General features: G+C 39.9%; 1 protein-coding gene across 3 annotated transcripts in view; it reads right to left on the bottom strand.

Annotated features, from left to right (window-relative positions):
* Nucleotides 1-8,030: 8,030 nt before the first annotated feature.
* TOPBP1 (DNA topoisomerase II binding protein 1) overlaps nucleotides 8,031-23,049 on the bottom strand; it is a 76,903-nt gene continuing 61,884 nt past the window's right edge. For all 3 annotated transcript variants that reach the window (XM_040232765.1, XM_040232764.1, XM_040232766.1), the window contains one exon: nucleotides 8,031-8,767. In XM_040232765.1, coding sequence (XP_040088699.1) covers nucleotides 8,624-8,767 — 144 coding nt within the window. In that variant the 3' untranslated portion in view covers nucleotides 8,031-8,623. The remainder of the gene's footprint in view (nucleotides 8,768-23,049) is intronic.

A 23,049-nucleotide genomic window follows, 5' to 3' on the forward strand; every position in this document is an offset into this window, starting at 1 on the left:
ACTTCATTTGATCCAATGTGTCATTTAAGGTCCATGTCTCTGTATTGATTTTCTATCTGGAGGATCTACTCATGAATTAAAGTGGAATATTAAAATCCCTTACTGTTATATTGATGTCTATTTCTTTATGTGAGTTGTTTGCTTTATACACTTAGGTGTTTCTGTGTTGGGTGCATTAATTCTTAAAAATATTATATTCTCTTGTTGGGTTGATGCTCATCTTTGTATATTGAGCTTCCTTGTCTCTGACTTAAAGTCTATTTTGTCTACTATAAGTATAGCTACTTCAGCTTTCATTTGGTTCCATTTCAGCTTTGTTCATCTTGTGCTCTCTTACTTTTTGATTTGATGGTTTTCCATAGTGGTATGCTTTGATTCCCTTTGTCTTTTGTGTATCTATGGTGGTTACCATGAGCTTACATAAAACAACTTATATTTTTATTTATACAGTCTATTTTAAGTTGATAACAATTTTGGTCTTATTCTAAGACTACATTTTTACTCCCCTCACCATGTTTTGTATTTTTGATGTCACAATTTACATCTTTTAATCTTATGTATATTAACAAATTATTGTAGTTATAATTATTTTTACTACTTTTGTCTTAATCTTTATAGTACCTTTATAAAGTGATTAACTCACCAATTTTACTTTATTCTGAATTTTACTGTGATTTATCTCTATATATTTATCTGTAACAGTGAGATTTATACTTCCATGTTTCTTGTTACTCCCCCAGCTTAATGAAGTTCCTTTAACATTTCTTATAAGTCTGGTCTAGTGTTGACGAACTTCATCTTTTCCTTGTCTGGAAAGCTCTCTATCTCTCCTTCAATTCTGAAGGACAACTTTGCCAGTACAGTATTTTTTTTCTTTCAGCACTTTAAATATATCACGCCAGTCTCTCTTCTGCCCTGGGAAGTTTCCACTGAAATATCAGCTAATGATCTTTGTGGGGGTTCCTTTGTACATAGCAAGTTGTTTTATCTCTTGCTGTTTTTAAGATTCTTTTGTTGTCCTTAACTTTTGATACCCTAATTATGTCTCTTTCAGTTCATCTTATATGGAATATCTTTTTCCTTTTCCAGGGTTAGGAAAAATTTTCAGCATCTCTCTATCCTTCTGGGAATCATACAATGTGAATGTTGGTCTACTTGATATTGTTCCATAAGTCCTTTGAACTATTTTTACTCTTTTTCATCTTTTTTTTTCTTTTTGCTGTTCTAATTCAATGGATTCCACTGAACTGTCTTCAAGTTAATTGATTTTTTTGTTTGTTTCATCTAGTCTGATGTTGAAACCCTCTACTGTATTTTTCAAAAGTTAAGTTATTGCATTCTTCGCCTCTATGACTTCAGTTTAATATTTATATTTTTTGTTTCTGTTGAAATTCTCACTTTGCTCATTCACTATTCTCATGAGCTTGGGGAACATCTTTATGACTTATTTTGAACTCTTTATCAGCAAAATCACTCATCTGTTTCATTATGGTCTTTTTATGAAATTTTATTCTTTTGTTTGGAACATATTCCCTTGTTTTTTTCTTGTCTCTCTTTATTGGTTTCTGTACATTAGATAAAGCAACCATCTTTTCTAGTGTTGAAGTGGGCTTGTGTTGGAGATGAAACTTATCATTCAGTCCTGCTCTAGCTCGTGGTTGTCCTTCAAACTTCTGTGATTATTCAAGTAGACTAATTTGTTCTTAGTGGCTCCCAGTACTTGAGGGTGTGCCAAGACCTCTCAGTGTGCCAAAGGGGAGGATCTCAGTCAGCACCCAAGATTCAGGCGGACTGGGAGTCAGACTCTTGGGAAGCACTTTTAAAGTATGCAAATATACCTTCTCCAAGGGAATACTGGAAAAAGCATTTCTGTCTGCTTCTCTGCATTGAGCCCCGGGGTGATAGCCTTTTCAAAACTGTTTGCTACCATCCCACTGAACCTGTGAACACAAGTCCTGATGATGCCCAGAACTATCAAGCTATGTGTCCTCTAGGTGGTAGCCACAAAAGTCAGGGCATCAGACATGTACACAGCTCCTTTTTCAGAGGTACCAGTAACCTGGGGTAGGGCAGAAGGGAGAATGTGAAGATGGTGTTCACCCCCTGAAGTCTCTGGAGAAGACTGTAGTCAAAACTTTGGTGTATATTTAATTAGAAGCCTGCCTCTCAGGCCAAAGCTATGAAGAAGACATACTAATAGACTTCTTTCACAGAAAGACTGGGTGTGTTTCAGTCCTTGTTATGTGCCCTGGGGATGATAGCTGGTTAAAAAAATACTTCTCCATTTGTTATAGTGTGGGAGCTGTGAGTGTTAGCCCTGTTGGCCACCAGAACCGGGTGATCAAGGAGTGTCCCCTGGGAGCAGCCACAAAAACTTGGGTGCCAGGCATGAGCACAAACTCCTTCCTAGGAGATACTAGGAGAGAGGCAGAGGGAGAGGTTGAAGATGGCTCCAACCAGCCTCTGTAGACTTTAGAAAAGTATTTCAGGAGCCCTCTCAATGTGTGTTTAATTGGAAGCCTGCCCCCAGGCTGTAGCAACGAAAATAAGTACCAATCCTCTTTTACAGAAAGAATGGGTATTTCAGTCTATTGCCTCCCTGCTCTGCCCTGGGAGTGATAGCTGTTTAAGAAGTCTTCTCCATTTGTCCTATGGGACCTGCAGGACTAAGCCCCACTGGCTACTAGAACCAGGTGATGAAGGGGTGTTCTGTGTGGGGGTGGCTCCTCCCAAAATCAGGGCACCAGGCAAATGTACAAGCTCCTTTCTGGGAGGTACCGGAGATCTGGAGCAAGGCAGAGAGTGTACAAAAGGCAGGTGTGGTGGCCTCTGTCTTTTGGACAGTGTTTCAGTTGTCACATCTTTGTGTTAGGGAAACACTGTTTGAAACTGCCCACCATGGCTGGGCACCATAGTAACTGTCACGCGAGTGTATGTTCCTCGGTTCTTTGTCTCATCACAACAAAGATTTGGAGTGACGGACATTAAAGCCCTCGGCGCGTCACAGCTCTCGGGTCTTGGACAAACCGTGTTATAGCTCTTAGGCAAATCAGTGTTACAGTTCTATTTTATTTAGAAGATAGCAGGAGAATCCATCCTTGAAGCCTGAGGGCATGCCGACCCAAAGACTTGAAGGAAGAGTGGAGGCGCGCGTTGGGGAGGGGGAGAGAGAGGGAGAGAGAAAGAGAGAGAGAAAGCGCTCTGGCTCCTCATTTTATGTTTTTTTCCTCCACCTGGGCCTGCCCTATGCAAATTGGGCTTAGCCAGGAGTGCTGTTTGTTCTACCTGAAGTCTTCACTCCGGTCCTTGGACCTTCTTTTGTTCTATTTTCGTAGGCTTTTCCCTTCCTTGTCTTTTAGCCACCGCCATTTTGGACTCCTTTTCCCTATTCTACCTAACAGTAACTATTTGCATGAGTTATTTTATGACAGGTGGTCCTGGTAAGAAACACAGAAGTAACAAGCCACTTCCAACTGGAAGAATTTGGAAAAGGTCAAAGGAGATGCCACATGTCCTATCACTTCCCAGACTCCTTCTCAATGCCCTCCATCTTGGCTGAGCAATGCGTGTGCCACCAGGAATACCCTGAATCAGAATGACTGGCCAGAAACAACCCAGAAACTAATCCCATCACTATAAAACCCAAGATTGCAAGCCACGTGGCAGAGCAGTTCTCCCAGGTTCCCTTACCCTGCCGCTCTCCACTCAGGAGGCCCTTCCCAATAAAGTCTCTTGTTTTGTCAGCATGTGTGCCTCCTCTGACAATTCATTTCTGAATGTTACACAAGAGCCCCCTTTCGGGCTGCCCCTCCCTGCAACATCTGTGTTGAATGCCTGCCCCTCAGGCCAAAGCTTTGACTTGTTTTACTGAGGTACAGTTGATACACAAGTATACAACAGTGGTTCACAATTTTTAAGTTGTATTCCATTTATAATACAAACCTCAAAGCTTTACAATAAGCAGTTGGGCCTCTTTTACAGAAAGACTGGTCCTTTTTGGTCTGCCTCTGCACTATATTCCCAGATAACTGTAGCCTTGTGGGTCTTGAGGAAACAAGATCCATGGACTGTCAAAGTTAGGTACTTTGGAATCTTGCCTCTCAGGTATAGGTCTTAAAATGTGGGATGTCAGATGTGGAGTTCAAAGCCTTTGTCCCACAGGGAGAAGCTCAGGTGTGCCAGTCTGCTTCCGACTGTGGGTGCTGTGCTGGGGGTGGGGTTTATGGTGAGACTGTGTCTCAGCTTCTGCTTTGATGTGGCTTTCTCATTTGCCTGATATGTAGCAACCCATTTTTGTGGCCTTTTCAGAGGAAATTGTTCTGTATATAGCTGTGGATGCAGCATGTCCATGGAACACAGGATCCACTAACATCATCATTTTGAACTGGGTCTCTCCTTTAAAGTTGCTCAGTTGTGTCTGACTCTTTGTGACCCCATGGACTGTAGTCCATGGAATTCTCCAGGTCATAATACTGGAGTGGGTAGCCTTTCCCTTCTCCAGGGCATCTCCCCAACCCAGGGATTGGACCCAGGTCTCCCAAATTACAGGCAGATTGTTTACCAGCTGAGCCATAAGGGAAGCCCAGATCTCTCCGTACTCAATGTTAACTGATTTTATTAAGATCTGGAAGCTTGATCAAATCCAAGTCATGGGGCTGAGCACAAGATTACAGATGTTCTCTACTTCCTGCTACATCACATCAGGAGGCATGTCTGGCTCTTTTTGTGACCAGCGAGTTCAGGTATTATCAGCTTGACCCATCATTATAAAAGTCCCTCTTTGCTTAGATCTATGATTTCATTAGAATCTATAAAATGCCTTGACTTCTATCATTTCTTCTGCACTTTCTGCCTGGAATTATTCCATAGGGCCTTTTCTCAATTGTCAGGTTATCCTGAAATGCAGTCATAGTGGTAGGATAACTGCCTGATTCTCTTTCCTTTATGTTTCTATTGCTGATAAAATATTGCTATTAAAAATGTTTAATAGCATTGCTATTAAAAATATTGCTATTGTATTAAAAGCAAAATAGTCTATTGCTTTTCTTTTATGCCTTGAAAAACATAAATATCTGTATCCTGGCTTTTCTTCCCATAAATACCTCACAAATTTAAAACACTCAATACTTTCAATTACAGAATCCCAAATGCTAAACAAGCATGAAATGCCAAAAGGATACTACTTCTTATATGTGGGAGAAAAAGAGCTGTGTGCCTTGCTTGTTGACAGATTTTTTTTTCCCCAAGAAACATGAATTGATTTAAAAATATTTATTTTGTATCTGCTTATTCCATCCACTGTTTGAGGTGCTAGGGACATGCCAATAAAACAGGTCAATAAATACAGATAAAAAAGTATTTTTGAGGCTAGAGTGAGGGTCACACTATGGCTAACTGCCTATTTCCGTATGGCCTTGAGCTCAGGACAGTTTTTATATTTTAGAGGGTTGGAGGAAAAATGCCAGACAGCCTACATTGCTTAAAAGTTCATCTTCCACCTTCTACAGAGAAAGCTTGCCAACCTCTGCTATAAAGCAGCACATATGAAAGTACCTCTGAGTTAAAGGTTCACCTGTTAAGTTGCTGCAGGAGAGGGAAACATCGGGTCCTGGGACGGACTGCTAAGAAGGGATCTTTTGCTTCATGCAGCAAAGACTTCACAAATGAGCCCAAAAAAAAAAAAAAAAAAGTGAAAGTGAGAGTGAGTTTGAGGGATGCACACTCCACTGGCAGAACCTCTTCAGAAAGTGAGACTGGACTCATGCCATGGGGTTGCTGGTTTTATGGGCTGAGTAATTTCATAGGCTAATGGCTGGGAGGAATACGCTTGCTATTTCAGGGAAGGATGAGACTTTTCCAGAAATTGGGCCGCTGCCCACTTTTCCCATCTGAGTGATTTTATTACAATGAAAGTATAAGCTAAATGTCAATGACCAGATTATTCTTGAAGTCATCTTGGTTTCAGCCAGTTCCAGCCTGTTCAACATGCTAATAGATAGCTGTGCCCTCCTTCCCTGTCCAAAGGTTTTGTCCTGTCCCTTCCCCTCCTGTCTCAAAATAAACAGCTAAGGACTAGAGCTTAAACAACAAACTTCTCACAATTCTGGAGGCTAGAAGTTTAAGGTCAAGGTGCTGCCAGGGGTGGCTTCTGGTAAGGCATCTTCTCCCTACTTGCAGACAGCTGCCTGTGTCCCCACATGGCCTTTCTTCTGTGCCCATGAACTCCTGGTCTCTCCTTAAAGCCCGCTCGTATGACTTCATTTAACCTTAATTATTCCAATCTCCAAGTACAGTCACATATGGGGTTAAGTGTCAATCTGAAATTTTCTTTAGTGGGCTGAGGAAGATAAAATTCAGCCTGAAATATAAATACCACATCCGAGGATAACTGAGTGTAGTGTCTGCACTGAGGGCCCCTACCACTAACTCTTGAAGGACCATGTGTGCTAAGCAGTTTGCTCCTGAAGTCCACAAACTACCTTACATGCTGAGGAGTCATATTTGTTGAATCAATGAATCATGATGAGGCCAGAGTAATGCACATGAAAAGTCACAGGGGAATATAAGAAATGCTAATTTAAATGTCATAGATTAAAATACTATAGTAATTCTAAGGAGAAAGTAAGAATAATGAAGGAAAGTTTTTTTTTTCTTCCTTTTTAAATGAGATATCTACCTATGCTTAGAATTATCTGCATGTAAGACGACTTTGCTGGCATAAGGATATTTACAATGTAAGAGTCAAAACCTGACTGAAAATGTGTTATGCAGGGTGTAGCCAGATTCTGGAGAGTCAACAGAAGTTGAGGTCTGGAGCCTTAAAATTGGCCTGAACAGAGAAAACAGTTCATAATCATGGCAGAAAAGACAATGCTACATTAGTTCATTTTTTCTGAGATAGAGAAATAGGAGAATAGTATTTGTTCTGGCAACAGTGTGCTCATCAAGAAAAGAGTAACTATTTCAAAGAATTTTTAAGTAGTGAAATTCAGAGAGAAACATACCTCAAGCTGCCAATGAAAGGACCAGCTAACACAAAATGGTCTAATAAAACCAGGTCTGTGGGTTTTTTGTTTGGAGGAGGGCAGGAGTTCAGTTTATATGACAATGCTACCTGTTTGCTGGTGTAAGAATTTGTGTTGTCCTAAGGTAGGCTGCAGTCCATGGGGTCGCTAGGAGTCGGACACAACTCAGTGACTTCACTTTCACTTTTCACTTTCATGCACTAGAGAAGGAAATGGCAACTTACTCTAGTCTTCTTGCCTGGAGAATCCCAGGGACAGGGGAGCCTGGTGGGCTGCTGTCTATGGGGTCACACAGAGTCAGACACGACTGAAGCGACTTAGCGGCAACAGCAGCAGCAAGGTGTGAATTAGCTCAAAGCTAAAAAGACTGAATGAATGGCAGTGATAACCCCTACTTCATTTAGAGAAAAATCTGATGAAAACTTCAGGGGTTTGGTGTTCAGATTAAGGATTTTAATTTATCAACATCTGAGTTTGCCTTTCAAAGATTATTACTAGGAACTGAACAATTTACATCAAAATTACAGTCCCTTAAACAAAGTGAGGTAGCCTTGTATTTAGAGAACTGTGGCCATGCATGCAGTATCTGGTGTTTAGGTTTAGATTAATAGAGGCTAATGCAGTTCTGTAGTTCTTCCTTTTTTTAACCCACCAGAGCCATATTCTACACGTGTACGTGAAAGTCGCTCAGTTATGTCCAAACTTTTGAGACCCCACTGACTATACAGTCCATGGAATTCTCCAGGCCAGAATACTGGAGTAGGTAGCCGTTCTCTTCTCCATGGGATCTTCCCAATCTGGGGATCTAACCCAGGTCTCCTGCATTGCAGGCAGATTCTTTACCATCTGAACCACCAGGGAAGCCCTAATAATTCTATATAAACAACATCAGAAACATAACTAGATTTATTTTTAAGCTGTTTTACAAATCTTTTATTTGTTTCAATAAGAGAATGGTTACCAGAATGTCTTTTTTTTTTTTTAATTATCTATTTGAACAACTACTTTGAGTCACTACTTTTATTCTTTATTGTCTTTATTTTCCAAGTTTTGGCCCCCAAACTTGGCAAACATCATGGAGATTTGTACAAACATGCATATACATATATACACACGCACTTAAGTTTAAAGCCTCAGTTCCTCATTAAACCTTGTGCTCAGGCTCCTGTTAAGAAGAGGTAAAATGGTGAGAAGCTAAAAATCAGGGTAAATATGAATGAATCCCAATTGATAACTTTCTTGTTACGAATTAAAGCAGACATTTGAAGAAAAAAATCTAACATCTTGCTAAAACTTCCACTAAACTACAGACTTGATACTTATAAGCAAATAAATAAAAACCCACCTTACACACATCAATATGGTTTAACGACAAGCTAGCTGAGGAGCTGCATTTTGTTATTTCGGGTTAACTTTCTATTAGGATCAGTTAATATTTCAGTGATTAAAGTTTCAGGTGTTAAAAACTAACTTCAAGCTTCATCACTACACTGAAGCTGAATTCTCCAGGTTCTTGTCTTTAAATTACAAATCCATCACAGTCATATTCAAGTTATTAATTAAAAAACATTTAATGTTTGGTAACTGAGTAAATATAATTACTGTACTCTGGGTCGTTTGATTTTATTTTTTTCTGTAGGAGCTTTCCTCTTCTGTGAGAATCCAGGCCCAGGTTCCTTTTTACTCTGAAGAAATGAAGCAGCTTCTGGGAGACAGTAATTTTCTACTTGAGGAGGGGATTCCTATAAAAGAAGGGAAAAACCCAACATTGTTAATTTTTTTTCCAGATTTCAAACTGTTGATAAGGTAATAGATTCCTCTATTCTGCTTTATAATCAAAAAACTTAAACATCAGTCTTCCAAGATAGCTACTTAGCACTTGTCACCCTTAATGAACAGATCCCACGTAACAAAATTTCACCTTTTATCAGAAAAATGAGTTTACAGCTCAGGCAGAGGGGGGCTAGCTCAGATCTTAATGGATTAAATATAGATTAAAAACAGAATAAAGAAAACATAAAATACAATTAACAGCTATCATTTAGGTGAGATGTTATATTTACTGCAAGTTTCTGAAAACCTTAAAAATTTTTTTCAGTAAACATGTGAGATAGGTTTTTTATTCTCCATTTTAAAGATAAAAAAGGTTAAATGACACAGTGTTATATAACTAGCAGGTGGCAAAGCCAAAATTAATGTACCTCTCCACTTGACTCCAAAATCCTTTGCATTTTTCTTCCACACAACCATATTCCAACATAAAAGAAAACAGCTATTATAAGTACAATTTATTTCTGGCAACATGGTAGACTGGAGAACACAAGGAATCACCACCACACTGGGTAAATGCCTTTCAATCCAACTCCTCCAAAGTTTAACAGGTATTACTTCCAACCAGAATATACTAAAAGCAACTACTCTAAGACACTGCAGAAGAAACAATCAGCAAATATCAAAGGGGGGCTGACCTCTGGAAAGAAAGGAATGAATAGGGTGAATCCTACTTTTCATTTTTTACAGCTTTTAGTCAGGGGAGATGCCCCTGTCTGTGTCATGCTGACTGGCTAAAACAGAAAATTTTGAAGAGCCATAGGACAGAATGGCACCATAGCACTAGAAAATGTGGGAAATTCCAGAAAATCTGAGGGGAGCTCCAACTCTGTATTATGAACATTGACCACTTGACCCCTAAATCATGTCTGTCAGAGACTCAAGGTAAGGCCCCAAGAACCCAATTGAGATCTGAGCTGCAACTTACTGTGTAACATCAGCCAAGCAAACTGCCTACTGTCTTTAAGGACTGAAAGACTTAATACACTAGATATGTCAAACACTTAAACTGACCTGTAGGTTTAATGTAATTCCTATTAAAATCATAGCAAGGTGTTTCTATAGACAAACAAGCTTATTTAAAAATTTACATATAAAGATACAAACCAAAAAAAAAAGTACAAGTGCTAGAATAGCAACAGCAATTTTGAAAAAGAGGAATAAAGAGAAAGGAATCATTACTGAGTATTTGGACTAACTGAGTCTTGCAAAAAAAAAAAAGTCTTGCAGAGGAAAGACACATAGATTGATGGAATAGAACAGAGAATCCAGAAACAGACTGACACAAAACCTACATCTGAATTTCAACAAAGGTACAAATGCAACTAAACGGAGGATTAACCATTTGCTCTTTAACAAATGGTTCTAGAGCAACTGGATATTCTGAGGCAGAAAACCCCCCAGACAACCCCCTGACGATTTTGTCCTAAACCTCACAACCAGGTTTCCCTGGTGGCTCAGATGGTGAAGAATCTGCCTGCAGTGCAGGAGAACTGGGTTCAATCCCTGGATCAGGAAGATCCTCTGGAGAAGGGAATGGCTACCCACTGCAATATTCCTACCTGGAGAATCCCATGGATAGAGGAGCCTGATGGGCTACAGTCCATGGGGTCACAAAGAGTCGGACACAACTTAGAGACTTTCACATGTTTTATGGAAAATGGGTCATAGAAAGTACAAAAACTGTAAAATCTTTTAAACTTCTGTTTTGCAAAACATCCTGTTAAGAGATAAAGGTAGGAAATCCCTATTGGTTCAGTGGTTAGGGACTCACTGCTTCCACTGCTGGGGGCCTGGGTTCAGCCCTGGTGGGGGAACTAAGATCCTGCAAGCTGTGTGGCACAGCAAAAAAAAAAAAAAAAAAAAAAGGAGTATAAAAGTAAAGAGATAAACCAAGACAGGGAGAAAATATGTGCAAACACATATCCAACAAAAGACAAGTATCTGCTACAAAAAACTCTCACGGGTAAAACCAATTCAATTACAAAATGGGCAAAAGACATGAGGAGACAGTCCAATCAAGAGGATTATAAACATGGTAAAAAAGCACACCAAGAGATGCTCACTTTGATTAGCCATTAAGGAAATGCAACAAGCTAAAACCATGAGAGATTATATGCCAACTAAAATGATAATTAAATGTAGATGAGAATACAAAGAAACTCGATCACTCAGACATTGACGGTGGGAATGTAAAATATGCCCACTCTGGAAACATACACTTGGGCACTTATCCCAGTGCAGTGTAATCTTATATCACATACAAACTATACAAACATTCCTAGCAGCTCCAAGCCAGAAATAACCCAGATGTCTTTCAACAGGTTAAAGATTAACTGTAGTATATCTGTATTACTCAGTAATAAAATGGAATAAAAGTGTATACTAATACAACAATTTGGATGAATCTCCAAAGAATTTTACGGAGTGAAAAAAGCCAACTGCCAAAGTTCACACATTATTAGTAATTTCATTAAGATTTTAAAAATCATTAAATTATAGAAATGGACAAAAGATTACTAATTGGGACTTGCTGATGGTCCAGCAGTTAAGAAACTACCTTGCAATGCAGGGGACACAGGTTTGATCCCTGGTGGGAGAACTAGGTTCCACATGCTGTAGAGCAACAAAGCCCATGTACTGCAACTACTGAGCCCACACACTGGAGACGGTGTGCCACAATCAGGATGTTCACGTGCTGCAACGAAGGATCTTGCGTGCTGCAGTGAAGATCCCGTGCGCTGCAACTAAGACCTCACTCAGCAAAATAACGATTTTTTTTTTACTGTCCTCTTAAAAAAAAGATTAGTGGTTGCCAGGCATAAGAGATAGCTTGGGAGGAGGGGAAAAATGACACACTGCATAAAGAATCATTAACTTATCTGAAATAAAAAAGGCCAGGAGAGAGAATGAAGTCTTTAAAGTACTAGAAGAAAAACAGAAAACTCAACCCCTAATTCTATATCCTATCAAAAATCTTCAAGAATAAAAGTAAAACAGACATTTTCAAAAAAGAAAACTAGAATTTGTCCCCATCATATTTGTATTACAAACTAAAGAAAGTTCTTCAGGCTGAAGAAAATGATACCACATGAAAGCTTAGTTCTTTAGAAAGAAATAACATTTAAGATGATATATATTAGGGTAAATATAAAAGGCTTCCCTTTTGATTTCCTTAAATAAGACTGTCTAAGTCAAAACTTAATGTATTACACAAAACTGTGGAGTTATAACAGATAGATGGGTCAGACATTAAACATTTTAGTAGTTGCAAATCTTTGTTACAACTACTCAGCTATGCAGTTGTAGTGCAAAAGCAGCCAAACAGAATATGCCAATGAATGAACATAGCTGGGTTTCAACTTTATAAATTTTATTTACAAAATAGACAACAAACTGGACTGTGGGCTATAGTTTACTGATTCCTGGTTTGAAGAGCAGGGGAAGCAACTGAATCTATATGGTTCCAAGATTTCTAAATTTTATGCAAAGTGGTACAACAGTAACTCAAGGAAAATTATTAAAAATTAAGTATATTGTAATTAGTAGAGCAAAACACTTCCACCTGTCCAAAAAAAAGCAGAGAAGTTGTTGCTTTAAAAAGAATGGATGTTGGACTTGCCTGGTGGTCCAGTGGTTGAGAGTCCACCTGCCAATGCAGGGGACACAGGTTTAATCCCTGGTCCAGAAGATCCCACATGCCATGGAGCAACTAAGCCCATGTGCTGCAACTATGGAGTCCATGTGCCCAGAGCTCCTGCTCCTCAGCAAGAGAAGCCACAGCAATGAGACACCCATACATCACAACTCGAGAGTAGACCCCACTCACTGCAACTAGAGAAAGCTCACACAGCAATGAAGAGCCAGTGCAGACAAAAAAAAGGACAATGAATAAAATGGAGTTCCAAAAGATATTTAATACCAAAAAAGACAAGAAAAGAACTGAGGAACAAAGAACTGAGAGACAAACCAAAAGACAAGTGGCAAAAAGTAAAATCCAGTATTGGTAATTACATTGTGGACTAAACATTTTAGAGAATAAAAACCAAGTCCCAACTATATCCTGTTTATAAGAAAGCTATTCCCCCTCCTCAATTTTTTAAAATATTTAATTGGAGGATAATTGCTTTACAATATTGTATTGGTTTCTGCCCTACATCAACATGTATCAGCCATAGGTATACATATGTCCCCTGCCTTTAAACCTCCCTCCCAACCCATCCCACCCATCTAGGTTGTCACACACAGAGCCGCAGTTTGAGTTCCCTGAGTCACGCAGCAAACTCCCAGTGGCTATCTATTTTACTTATGGCTGTGTGTGTGTTTCCTTGCTACTCTCTGCATTTGTCCCACCTTCCCCTTCCCACCCCTTCTCTGTGTTCACAAGTCTGTTCTCTGTCTGTGTCTCCACTGCTGCCCTGCAAATAGGTTCAGCAGTACCATCTTTCTAGGTTCCGTATATATGTGTTAATATATAATATTTTTCTCTGACTTACTTCACTCTAATAGGCTCTAGGTTCATCCACCTTAGCACTGAATCAAATGTGCTCCTTTTCATAGTTAAGTAATATTCCATTATACACACACATATGTATATACATATATATGCATATACATGCATATACATATATATATGTGTGTGTAAACAGTGCTGCAATGAAGATTGGGGGTACATGTGTCTTTTTCAATTATGGTTTTGTCAAGGTATATGCTTTTGAACTGTGGTGTTAGAGAAGACTCTTGAGAATCCCTTGGACTGCAAGGAGATCCAACCAGTCCATTCTAAAGGAGATCAGCCCTGGAATTTCTTTGGAAGGAATGATGCTAAAGCTGAAGCTCCAGTACTTTGGCCACCTCATACAAAGAGTTGACTCATTGGAAAAGACTTTGATGCTGGGAGGGATTGGGGGCAGGAGGAGAAGGGGATGACAGAGGATGAGATGGCTGGATGGCATCACTGACTCAATGGACATGAATCTGAGTGAACTCCGGGAGTTGGTGATGGACAGGGAGGCTTGGAGTGCTGCAATTCATGGGGTCGCAAAGAGTCGGACACGACTGAGTGACTGAACTGAACTGAACTGATACCCAGTAGTGGGATTGTTGGGTCATATGGTAATTTTATTCCTAGTTTTTAAAGGAATTTCCACACTGTCCTCCATAGTGGCTGTATCAATTTACATTCCCACCAATAGTACAAAAGGGTTCCCTTTCAAGAAATTCATTTAATGACAAAGACAATTTAAAATTTAAAAAAAGAGAAATTAAGAAATAATCCCACTTATAATTGCATCAAAAAGAATAAAATACTGGGCAATAAATTCAACTAACATTTATAAACAGTAAGACTAATGAAGACTTATAAATTAGTAAACTGAAAGCTGTAAGACTGATGAAAAAGATACAAATAAACATAATCTGTGCTTATGGATTAGAAGAATTAATGTTCTTAAAATGTCCTTGCTACCCAAAGCAATCTAGATTCAATGCAATCCCTATCAAAATTCCATGGCATTTCCCAGAGAAATAGAACAAACAATCCTAAAATTTGTATGGAAACACAAAAGACCTCAAATAAAGCTATCTAGAGAAAGAACGACAAAGTTGGAGCATCATGTGCCCTGATTTCAAACTATATTACAAAGCTACAGTTATCAAAATAGTACATCTTGTGGAATGCATGGCTGGATGAAGCACAAGCTGGAATCAAGATTGCTGGGAGAAACATCAATAACCTCAGTTATGCAGATGACACTACCCTTACAGCAGAAAGCAAAGAGGAACTTAAGAGCTTCTTGATGAAAGTGAAAGAGAATGAAAAACCTGGCTTAAAACTCAAAATTCAGAAAACTAAGATCATGACATCTGGTCTCATCACTTCATGGCAAATAGATGGGGAATGGAAACAGTGACAGACTTTAGTTTTGGGGGCTCCAAAATCACTGCAGATGGTGACTGCAGCCATGAAATTAAAAGCCACTTGCTTCTTGGAAGAAAAGCTATGACAAACCTACACAGCATATTAAAAAGCAGAGACATTACTATGGCAACAAAGGTCTGTCTAGTCAAAGCTATGGTTTTTCTAGTAGTCATGCATGGATGTGAGAGCTGGACCATAAAGAAAGCTGAGCACCAAAGAACTGATGCTTTTGAAGAGGTGCATCTTGATGCATCTCAAGAGAAGACTCTTGAGAGTCCCTTGGACTGCAAGGAGATCCAATCAGTCAATCCTAAAGGAAATCAATCCTGAATATTCATTGGAAGGACCAAAGTATTGGTAGCTCCAATACTTTGGCCATCTGATGTGAAGAGCTGACTCACTGAAAAAGACACTGATGCTGGGAAAGACTGAAGGCAGGAGGAGAAGGGGCTGACAGATGACAAGATGGTTGGATGGCATCACCGACTCAATGGACATGAGTTTGAGCAAGCTCTGGGAGATGGTGAAGGACAGGGAAGCCTGGTGTGCTGCAGTACATGGGTCGCAAAGACTTGGACACAACTGAGCGACCAAACAACATTGTTTTGGCCTAGAAACAATGGAATAGACCAGAGTCCCAGAAATAATCATATGCATACATGGTAAAGTAATTTACAACAAAGATGCCAAGAATATACAACAGGGAAAAGACAGTCCTTTCAATAAACAGTGTTGGGAAAACTAAATCACCACATGCAAAAGAATGAAACCCAAATAATAACTTACATTACACACAAAAATAAAATGGATTAAAGACTTGAACGTAAGACCTGAAACCATAAAACTCCTAGGAAAAAAACAGGTGGCAAGCTTCTTGACAGTGGTTTTGTTTTTTTTTTACTTGACACAAAAAGCAAAGGCAACAAAAACAAAAATAAACAAGTGAGATTATCAAACGAAAAGCTTCTGCACGATGAAGGAAACCATCAACAAAATGAAAAGGCAACTTGTCAAATGGGAGAAAATATTTGCAAATTATGTATCTGATAAGGAGTTAATATCCAAAGTATACAAAACACTCATAAAACTCAATAGCAAAAAAAAAAAAAAAAAGTCCATTAAAAAATAGGCAGAGGATCTGAACAGACATTTTCTGAAAGAAGACATACAGATGGCCAAGAGGTACGTGAAAAAGTGCTCAACGTGACTAATGAACAGAGAAATGCAAATCAAAACCACAATGAGATATCATCTCACACTTGTTAGAGTAACTTTTATATAGAAAAGACAAGAAACAACACATGTTGGCAAGAGTGCAGAGAAAAGGGAACCTCTGTGCACCACTGGTGGGAATGTCAATGCTACAGCCACTATGGAAAACAGTATGGAGGGCTCCACAAAAAATTAAAGACAGAACTACTATATGGTCCAAAAATTCCACTTCTGGGTATTTATCCAAAGGAAACAAAAACACTAACTTGAAAAGATCTTTACACTCCCGTGTTCACTGAAGCATTATTTACAGTAGCCAAGATATGAGTATTCATCCAGAAATTGAATGAATGGATAAAGAAAACTGGTACATACACATACACAAACTCACACAGACTAAATGGAATACTGGCAGCCATTAAAGAGGAAACCCTGCCAACTGTGGCAACATGGATGGACCTGGAGGGCACCATGCGAAGCAAAAAGAGTCAAACAGAGACATACAAATACTACATGATTTTTTAATAAATGGAATCTAAGAAACAAAACTCTGAGAACTCAACAGATAGAACAGATTGATGGTTGCTTGAAAGAGGCAGGGGGTTGAGGGGTGGGTGAGCAAAAAGGATGAGGGTGGTCAGGAGATACAAATTTGATATATATAAGTCATGGGGATATAATTCACGGCATGGTGGTTATAATTAATAATACTGTATGGTATATTTGAAACTTGTTGAGAGTCAATCTTGGAGGTTCTCAACACAAAATACAAAAAAAACTGTAACTGCATGTGGTTGTACGTGGACTTACTGTGAGGATCACTCTGCAATATATACATAAAATGAATCATTGTTATGAATCTAGGAGAGGAGGTCCAATAATTAGTCCACCCACACCATCTCACCCAGCTCAAAATGGACAAGACGCAAACATGCTCAATACTTTTAAACAGCTTTTTACCCTGTTGTCTTAATCATGTATAGAAAACCAAGAATTACTAGATATCTGATAAATCCCTCTAACATAGAAGATGAAAACCCAGCTTTAAAACACAGCTTAGTAGAAACAGAAACTATTCAGACATAAGAAAACATTAAAAAAAAAAAAAGAACTTCCTACTAGATTATAGTTACATATAAAGGATTATGAATCAGATGGCTTTACACTACTCAACAGCAATACTAAAAGCAAGGAGACAAAAGTTACTAGAAGAGACAAAAGGGAGTGAACAGAGCTCCTGGGATGATGGCAGTGTACAGAAGTAGATACAGGGTGACCATCCACACTGAAGCAATGCAACTGAAGACATGTTGAAGTCTGTTATCACGAAGATCCCTGCAGCCACACCACCTGGTTTCTAACCTGAAGTCAGAACACTGGGGTAAGCCTGTCTCAGGGTCCTACCTCTGCTTGGTTTCTCTTGGCCATGAGCTTGACCTGAAGCTGCTGCTCTCCCATCCTTAGCCTGCTGCCTCACTCTATAAATATCTTCCATTTTGACCTACTCCTGAGACCCAGAGATAGGCAATGATGAGCTCAGATGAAGAAATATAGGGCAGTTTACTCCCCCAATGCATTTCTCCAGATATCTAGAATTTGACACACGTATCAACCCCGACAAAGGCAAGGATATGAACAAGCAAAGAGGAGCAACTGGAGATCGTATGAGACTAGCAATCTATATTTTATCCTGGGTGCCTGGATGACACTTTGCTATTCTTTAACCAGGAAATACTTTCTATACACTCTTTCATATGTAAGAAAAAATACCAACAAATTATAGTTCACAAACAAACACTTGACACAGTACAAATTAAGCAATTCATCTATGTTGGGTCCTATCTTAGATGGCAGCCATATCCCTGAAACAATCAGTAACTTCTGGAGGGATGACGTACAGGAGCCTCTCTACATTCCCCTAATCCCTGACCCTTATTCAATTAGTAGAATTTTACAACCTCATATCTCAACAAATAGATTTCTAAAAATATATATTTAGGGGGAGGCGGTCCCAAGATGGTGGAGGAATAGGACAGGAGACCTTTCTCTCTCACAAATTCATCAAAAGATCATCTGAATGTTGAGAAACTTCCACAAAACAACTTCTGAATGCTGGCGGAGTACACCAGGCACCCAGAAAGGCAGCCCATTCTCTTCGAAAGGAGGTAGGACAAAATATGAAAGACAGAAACAGAAACAAAAGATTTAGGGATGGAGACCTGTCTTGGGGAGAGAGTGTGAAGGAGAAGTTTCCACACAGTAGGAAAGCCTCTCACAGGTAGGTCTGTGGGGAGTTTTGTAATCTCAGGGCAACGTAACTGGGAGGAAAAAAAAAAAAAAGAACCCCATAGAATACACACCTAACCACAACTGCCAGCATCACAGTAGCCCAGATGCTTGTGTCTACCACCGGAGAGTGGGGGCTGGGCAGGGAGGAGTGAGCAGCATCATTGGTCCTTAGGGTAAGGAATGGCCTGAATGCCCTGATGACAATCTGAGTGAGCTAACATGAGACCGCAACATGGGATCACCAGAGAGACCAAAAAAAGAAACACTTTCCTGAGAAAGGCTGTAACACAGCACGGTCACCCCTGGTGCACTCACAGAACAAAGATGAGTGAATACTAAAGGAGTGCGAGCCAGCTGCAATATAGGGCCCTCCCAAGAGGCAGAGAGGCAGGTGTGCAACAGACAGAGCCAGAGCCGGAAGGCAAGGGGCTGCTGCAATCTCAGCCCCGGAGACTGCATCTTCCACCAAACTGTGAGCAGACTCCCAGTTGCTAGCTATGTCTTCCTGGGATCCTGGATGGCTGACATCTGCCAGGAGCGTCACAGCCTGAGATCAGCTCCCCAGAGACAGACGGCATACCTGTGACGGTGCTCTCGCAGCACACCTGGGAAACCAACAGGCCAGGACCAGGGAGGTGATTCAGATGCATGGTGCATCTGGGACAGTGTGCCCATCAAGCACTGGGTTGCCTGAGCTGCTCAGACCTGAGAGGCACAAAATGCACAGCCCATCTGGGTCTGTGCCCCTGCAAAGCTCCCAAGAACCTAAGTGGCTTAGACCTAGGGACTGCATGAAATGGAGGGCCCACTTGGGACAGTGTCCTTGCAGAGCACCCTGGAGTTGGAGTAGTGTAGACCTGGGAAACACACACTGCCTTGGGCTGTGGTAAACCAAGGGTGGTCCACACACTGCGAGAACTCCCCACACACGCCAGCGGTATTTGTTTGCAGTGTCTCTCCCTCCCCAAAACACAACTGAACAAGTGAGCCTAAATAAGTAGCCACCTTCGCGCCCTTGTGTCAGGGTGGAAATTAGACACTGAAGAGATCTGCAAACAGAGGAAGTCAAAATAAACAGAAGAAGGAACTGCTGTGGAAGAGACAGGTGCAATGCATTAAAACCCTATGGTTAATACTGACTGTGCACTGGAAGGGGACGTATAGACCCTGAAAACAAGTACAAGCTGGAAAAAGGGACTATCTGACACTGAACTAATGTCACACTGCCCACAACAGCTCCAGAGAAATTCATAGATATATTTTTACTATTATGACTTTTAAATTTTTTTTAACAAACTTTAAGTTCTTTATTACTCCTTTAATTTTCATAACCTTGTATTACCTAGCAAAAAAGGGACACTATTTTTTAAAGTAAATTTCACATATATATAAATATTGTGATGGATTTTGTTTTTGTATTTTATATTGTATTTTTGAGAGTCTATTCTAGATTTTTAATCTTGCTTTTTGGTATTATCAATTTTGTACCTTTAAGAATCTATCTTCAGTATCCATTTTCAGTTAGGGATTTGACTACTGGCTTGACTGCTTTCTCCCCTTTGACTCCCCCTCTTCTCTTGGTAAACTCTATTTTCCTCTTCCCTCTTCTCTTCTCTATGTAATTCTATGAATCTCTCTGGGTGTTCCTTGCTGTGGAGAATCATTCCACCATTACCCTAGATGTTTTATCATATGTGCTGTATTGATGGAAAAGTCTTGAGGCTACTCTAAGAGAAGGACTGAAAGCCAGAGGCAGGAGGCTTAACTCCAAAACTTGAGAACATCAGAGAACTCCTGACTCTGGGAACATTAATAGACAAGAGCTCACCCAAAAGTCTCAATACCTACACTGAAACAAAGCTCCCCTCAAGAGTCATAAGTTTCAGTGCAAGACATACCACGCTAATTCTCCAGCAAAACAGAAACACAACCCTGAGCATTAAAACACAGGCTGCCCAAAGCCATGTCAAACCCATGGACACCCCAAAACTCACTACTGGACACTTCACTGCACTACAGAGAGAAGAAATCCAGCTCCACCCACCAGAACACAGACACAAGCTCCCCCAATCAAGAAACCTTGACAAGCCACTAGTCCAACTCCACCCACAGGGAGTAGACTCCACAATAAAGAGGAACCATGAACTTATAGCCTACAGACATGGCACCCCAAACACAGCAATCTAAACAAAATGAAAAGGCAGAGAAACATTCAGCAGGTGAAGGAATATGATAAATACCCACCAAGCCAAACAAAAGAGGAGATAGGGAGTCTATCTGAAAAATAATTCAGAATAATGATAGTAAATATGATCCAAAACCTTGAAGACAAAATGGAGTTACAGATAAATAGACTAGAGACAAGGATTGAGAAGATGCAAGAAATATTTAACAAGGACCTAGAAAAAAATAGAGTCATTCAATAATAATGCAATAAGTGAGGATCAAAAGCACTCTGGAGGGAACCAACAGAATAACTGAGGCAGAAGAGAGGATAAGTGAGGTAGAAGATAGAATGGTGGAAATAAATGAAGCAGAGAGGAAAAAAGAATTAAAAGAAATGAGGACAACTTCAAAGACTGCTGGGACAATGTTAAATGCCCCAACATTTGAATCATAGGTATCACAGAAGAAGACAAAAAGAAAGGGCATGAGAAAATACCTGAGGAGATAATAGTCGAAAACGTCCCTAAAGTGGGGAAGGAAATAGCCACCCAAGTTCAAGAAACCCACAGAGTCCCAAAAAGGATAAGCTCAAGGCGAAACACCCCGAGATACATATTAATCAAACTAACAAAGATTAGACACAAGAGTAAATATTAAAAGCAGCAAGGGAAAAGCAACATACAACACACAAGGGGATCCCCATAAAGAAAACAGCTGGTATTTCAATAGAAACTCTTCAGGCCAGAAGGGAATGGCAGGACATACTTAAAGTGATGAAAGAGAAAAACCTACAAACAAGATTACTCTACCCAGCAAGGATCTCATTCAAATATGAAGGAGAAATCAAAAGCTTTAGAGACAAGCAAAAGCTTGAATTCAGCACCACCAAACCAGCTCTTCAACAAATGCTACAGGATCTTCTCTAGACAGGAAACATAGAAAAGGTTTATAAAATCTAATGAAAAACAACTAAATGGTAATGGGATCATAGTTATCAATAATTACCTTAAATGTAAATGGGCTAAATGCCCCAACCAAAAGACAAAGACTGGCCAAATGGATACAAAAACAAGACCCCTATATATGCTGTCAACAAGAGACCCACCTGAAACCAAGGAACACATACAGACTGAAAGTGAAGGGCTGGAAAAAGATATTTCATGCAAATGGAGACCAAAAGAAAGCAGAAGTAGCAATACTCATATCAGATAAAATAGACTTTGAAATGAAGATTGTGCTAAGAGACAAAGTAGGACACTACCTAGAAAACTATAAAACACTGATGAAAGAAATCAAAGATGACACAAATAGATGGATAAATATACCATGTTCATGGATCAGAAGAATCAATACAGTGAAAATGAGTATACTACCCAAAGCAATCTACAGATTCAACGCAATCCCTAAGAAGTTGCCAACGGTATTTTTCATAGAGCTAGAACACATAATTTCACAGTTTGTATGGAAACACAAAAAATCTTGAATAGCCAAAGCAATCCTGATAAAGAAGAATGGAACTGGACACACATATAAAGAACAGACTTTTGGATCCTGTGGGGAAGGCAAGGGTACGATGATTTGAGAGAATAGCATTGAAATATGTTTCACTACCATAAGTGAAATAGATGACCAGTGCAAGTTCAATGCATGAAACAGGGCACTCAAAGCTGGTGCTCTGACACAACCCAGAGGGACGGGATGGGGAGAGAGGTGGGGGGCAGGGCGGTTCAGGATGGGGGGACACATGTACACCCGTCGCTGATTCATGCCAATGTAAGGCAAAAACCGTCAAAATATTGTAAATTAGCCTCCAATTAAAATAAACTAATTAAAAAAACCCAAATTACAGTATATTAACATCCACAACTGGTTGGGGCATAGACTTGGATTACGGTGATATTGAATGGTTTGCCTTGGAAACGAACAGATCATTCTGTCGTTTTTGAGATTGCATCCAAGTACTGCATTTCGGACTCTTCTGTTGACCATGATGGCTACTCCATTTCTTCTGAGGGATTCCTGCCTGCAGTAGTAGATATAATGGTCATCTGAGTTAAATTCACCCATTCCAGTCCATTTTAGTTCGCTGATTCCTAGAATGTCGACATTCACTCTTGCCATCTCTTGTTTGACCACTTCCAATTTGCCTTGATTCATGGACCTGACATTCCAGGTTCCTATGCAATATTGCTCTTTACAGCATCGGACTTTGTTTCTATCACCAGTCACATCCACAGCTGGGTATTGTTTTTGCTTTGGCTCCATCCCTTCATTCTTTCTGGAGTTATTTCTCCACTGATCTCCAGTAGCATATTGGGCACCTACTGACCTGTGGAGTTCCTCGTTCAGTATCCTATTATTTTGCCTTTTCATACTGTTCATGGGGTTCTCAAGGCAAGAATACTGAAGTGGTTTGCCATTCCCTTCTCCAGTGGACCACATTCTGTCAGACCTCTCCACCATGACCCGCCGGTCTTGGGTTGCCCCGCGGGCATGGCTTGGTTTCATTGAGTTAGACAAGGCTGTGGTCCTAGTGTGATTAGATTGACAAGTTTTCTGTGAGTACGGTTTCAGTGTGTCTGTCCTCTGATGCCCTCCTGCAACACC

The sequence above is a fragment of the Oryx dammah genome, unplaced genomic scaffold (assembly GCF_014754425.2).
Source record: "Oryx dammah isolate SB20612 unplaced genomic scaffold, SCBI_Odam_1.1 HiC_scaffold_2, whole genome shotgun sequence".
Classification (NCBI taxonomy): Eukaryota; Metazoa; Chordata; class Mammalia; order Artiodactyla; family Bovidae; genus Oryx; species Oryx dammah.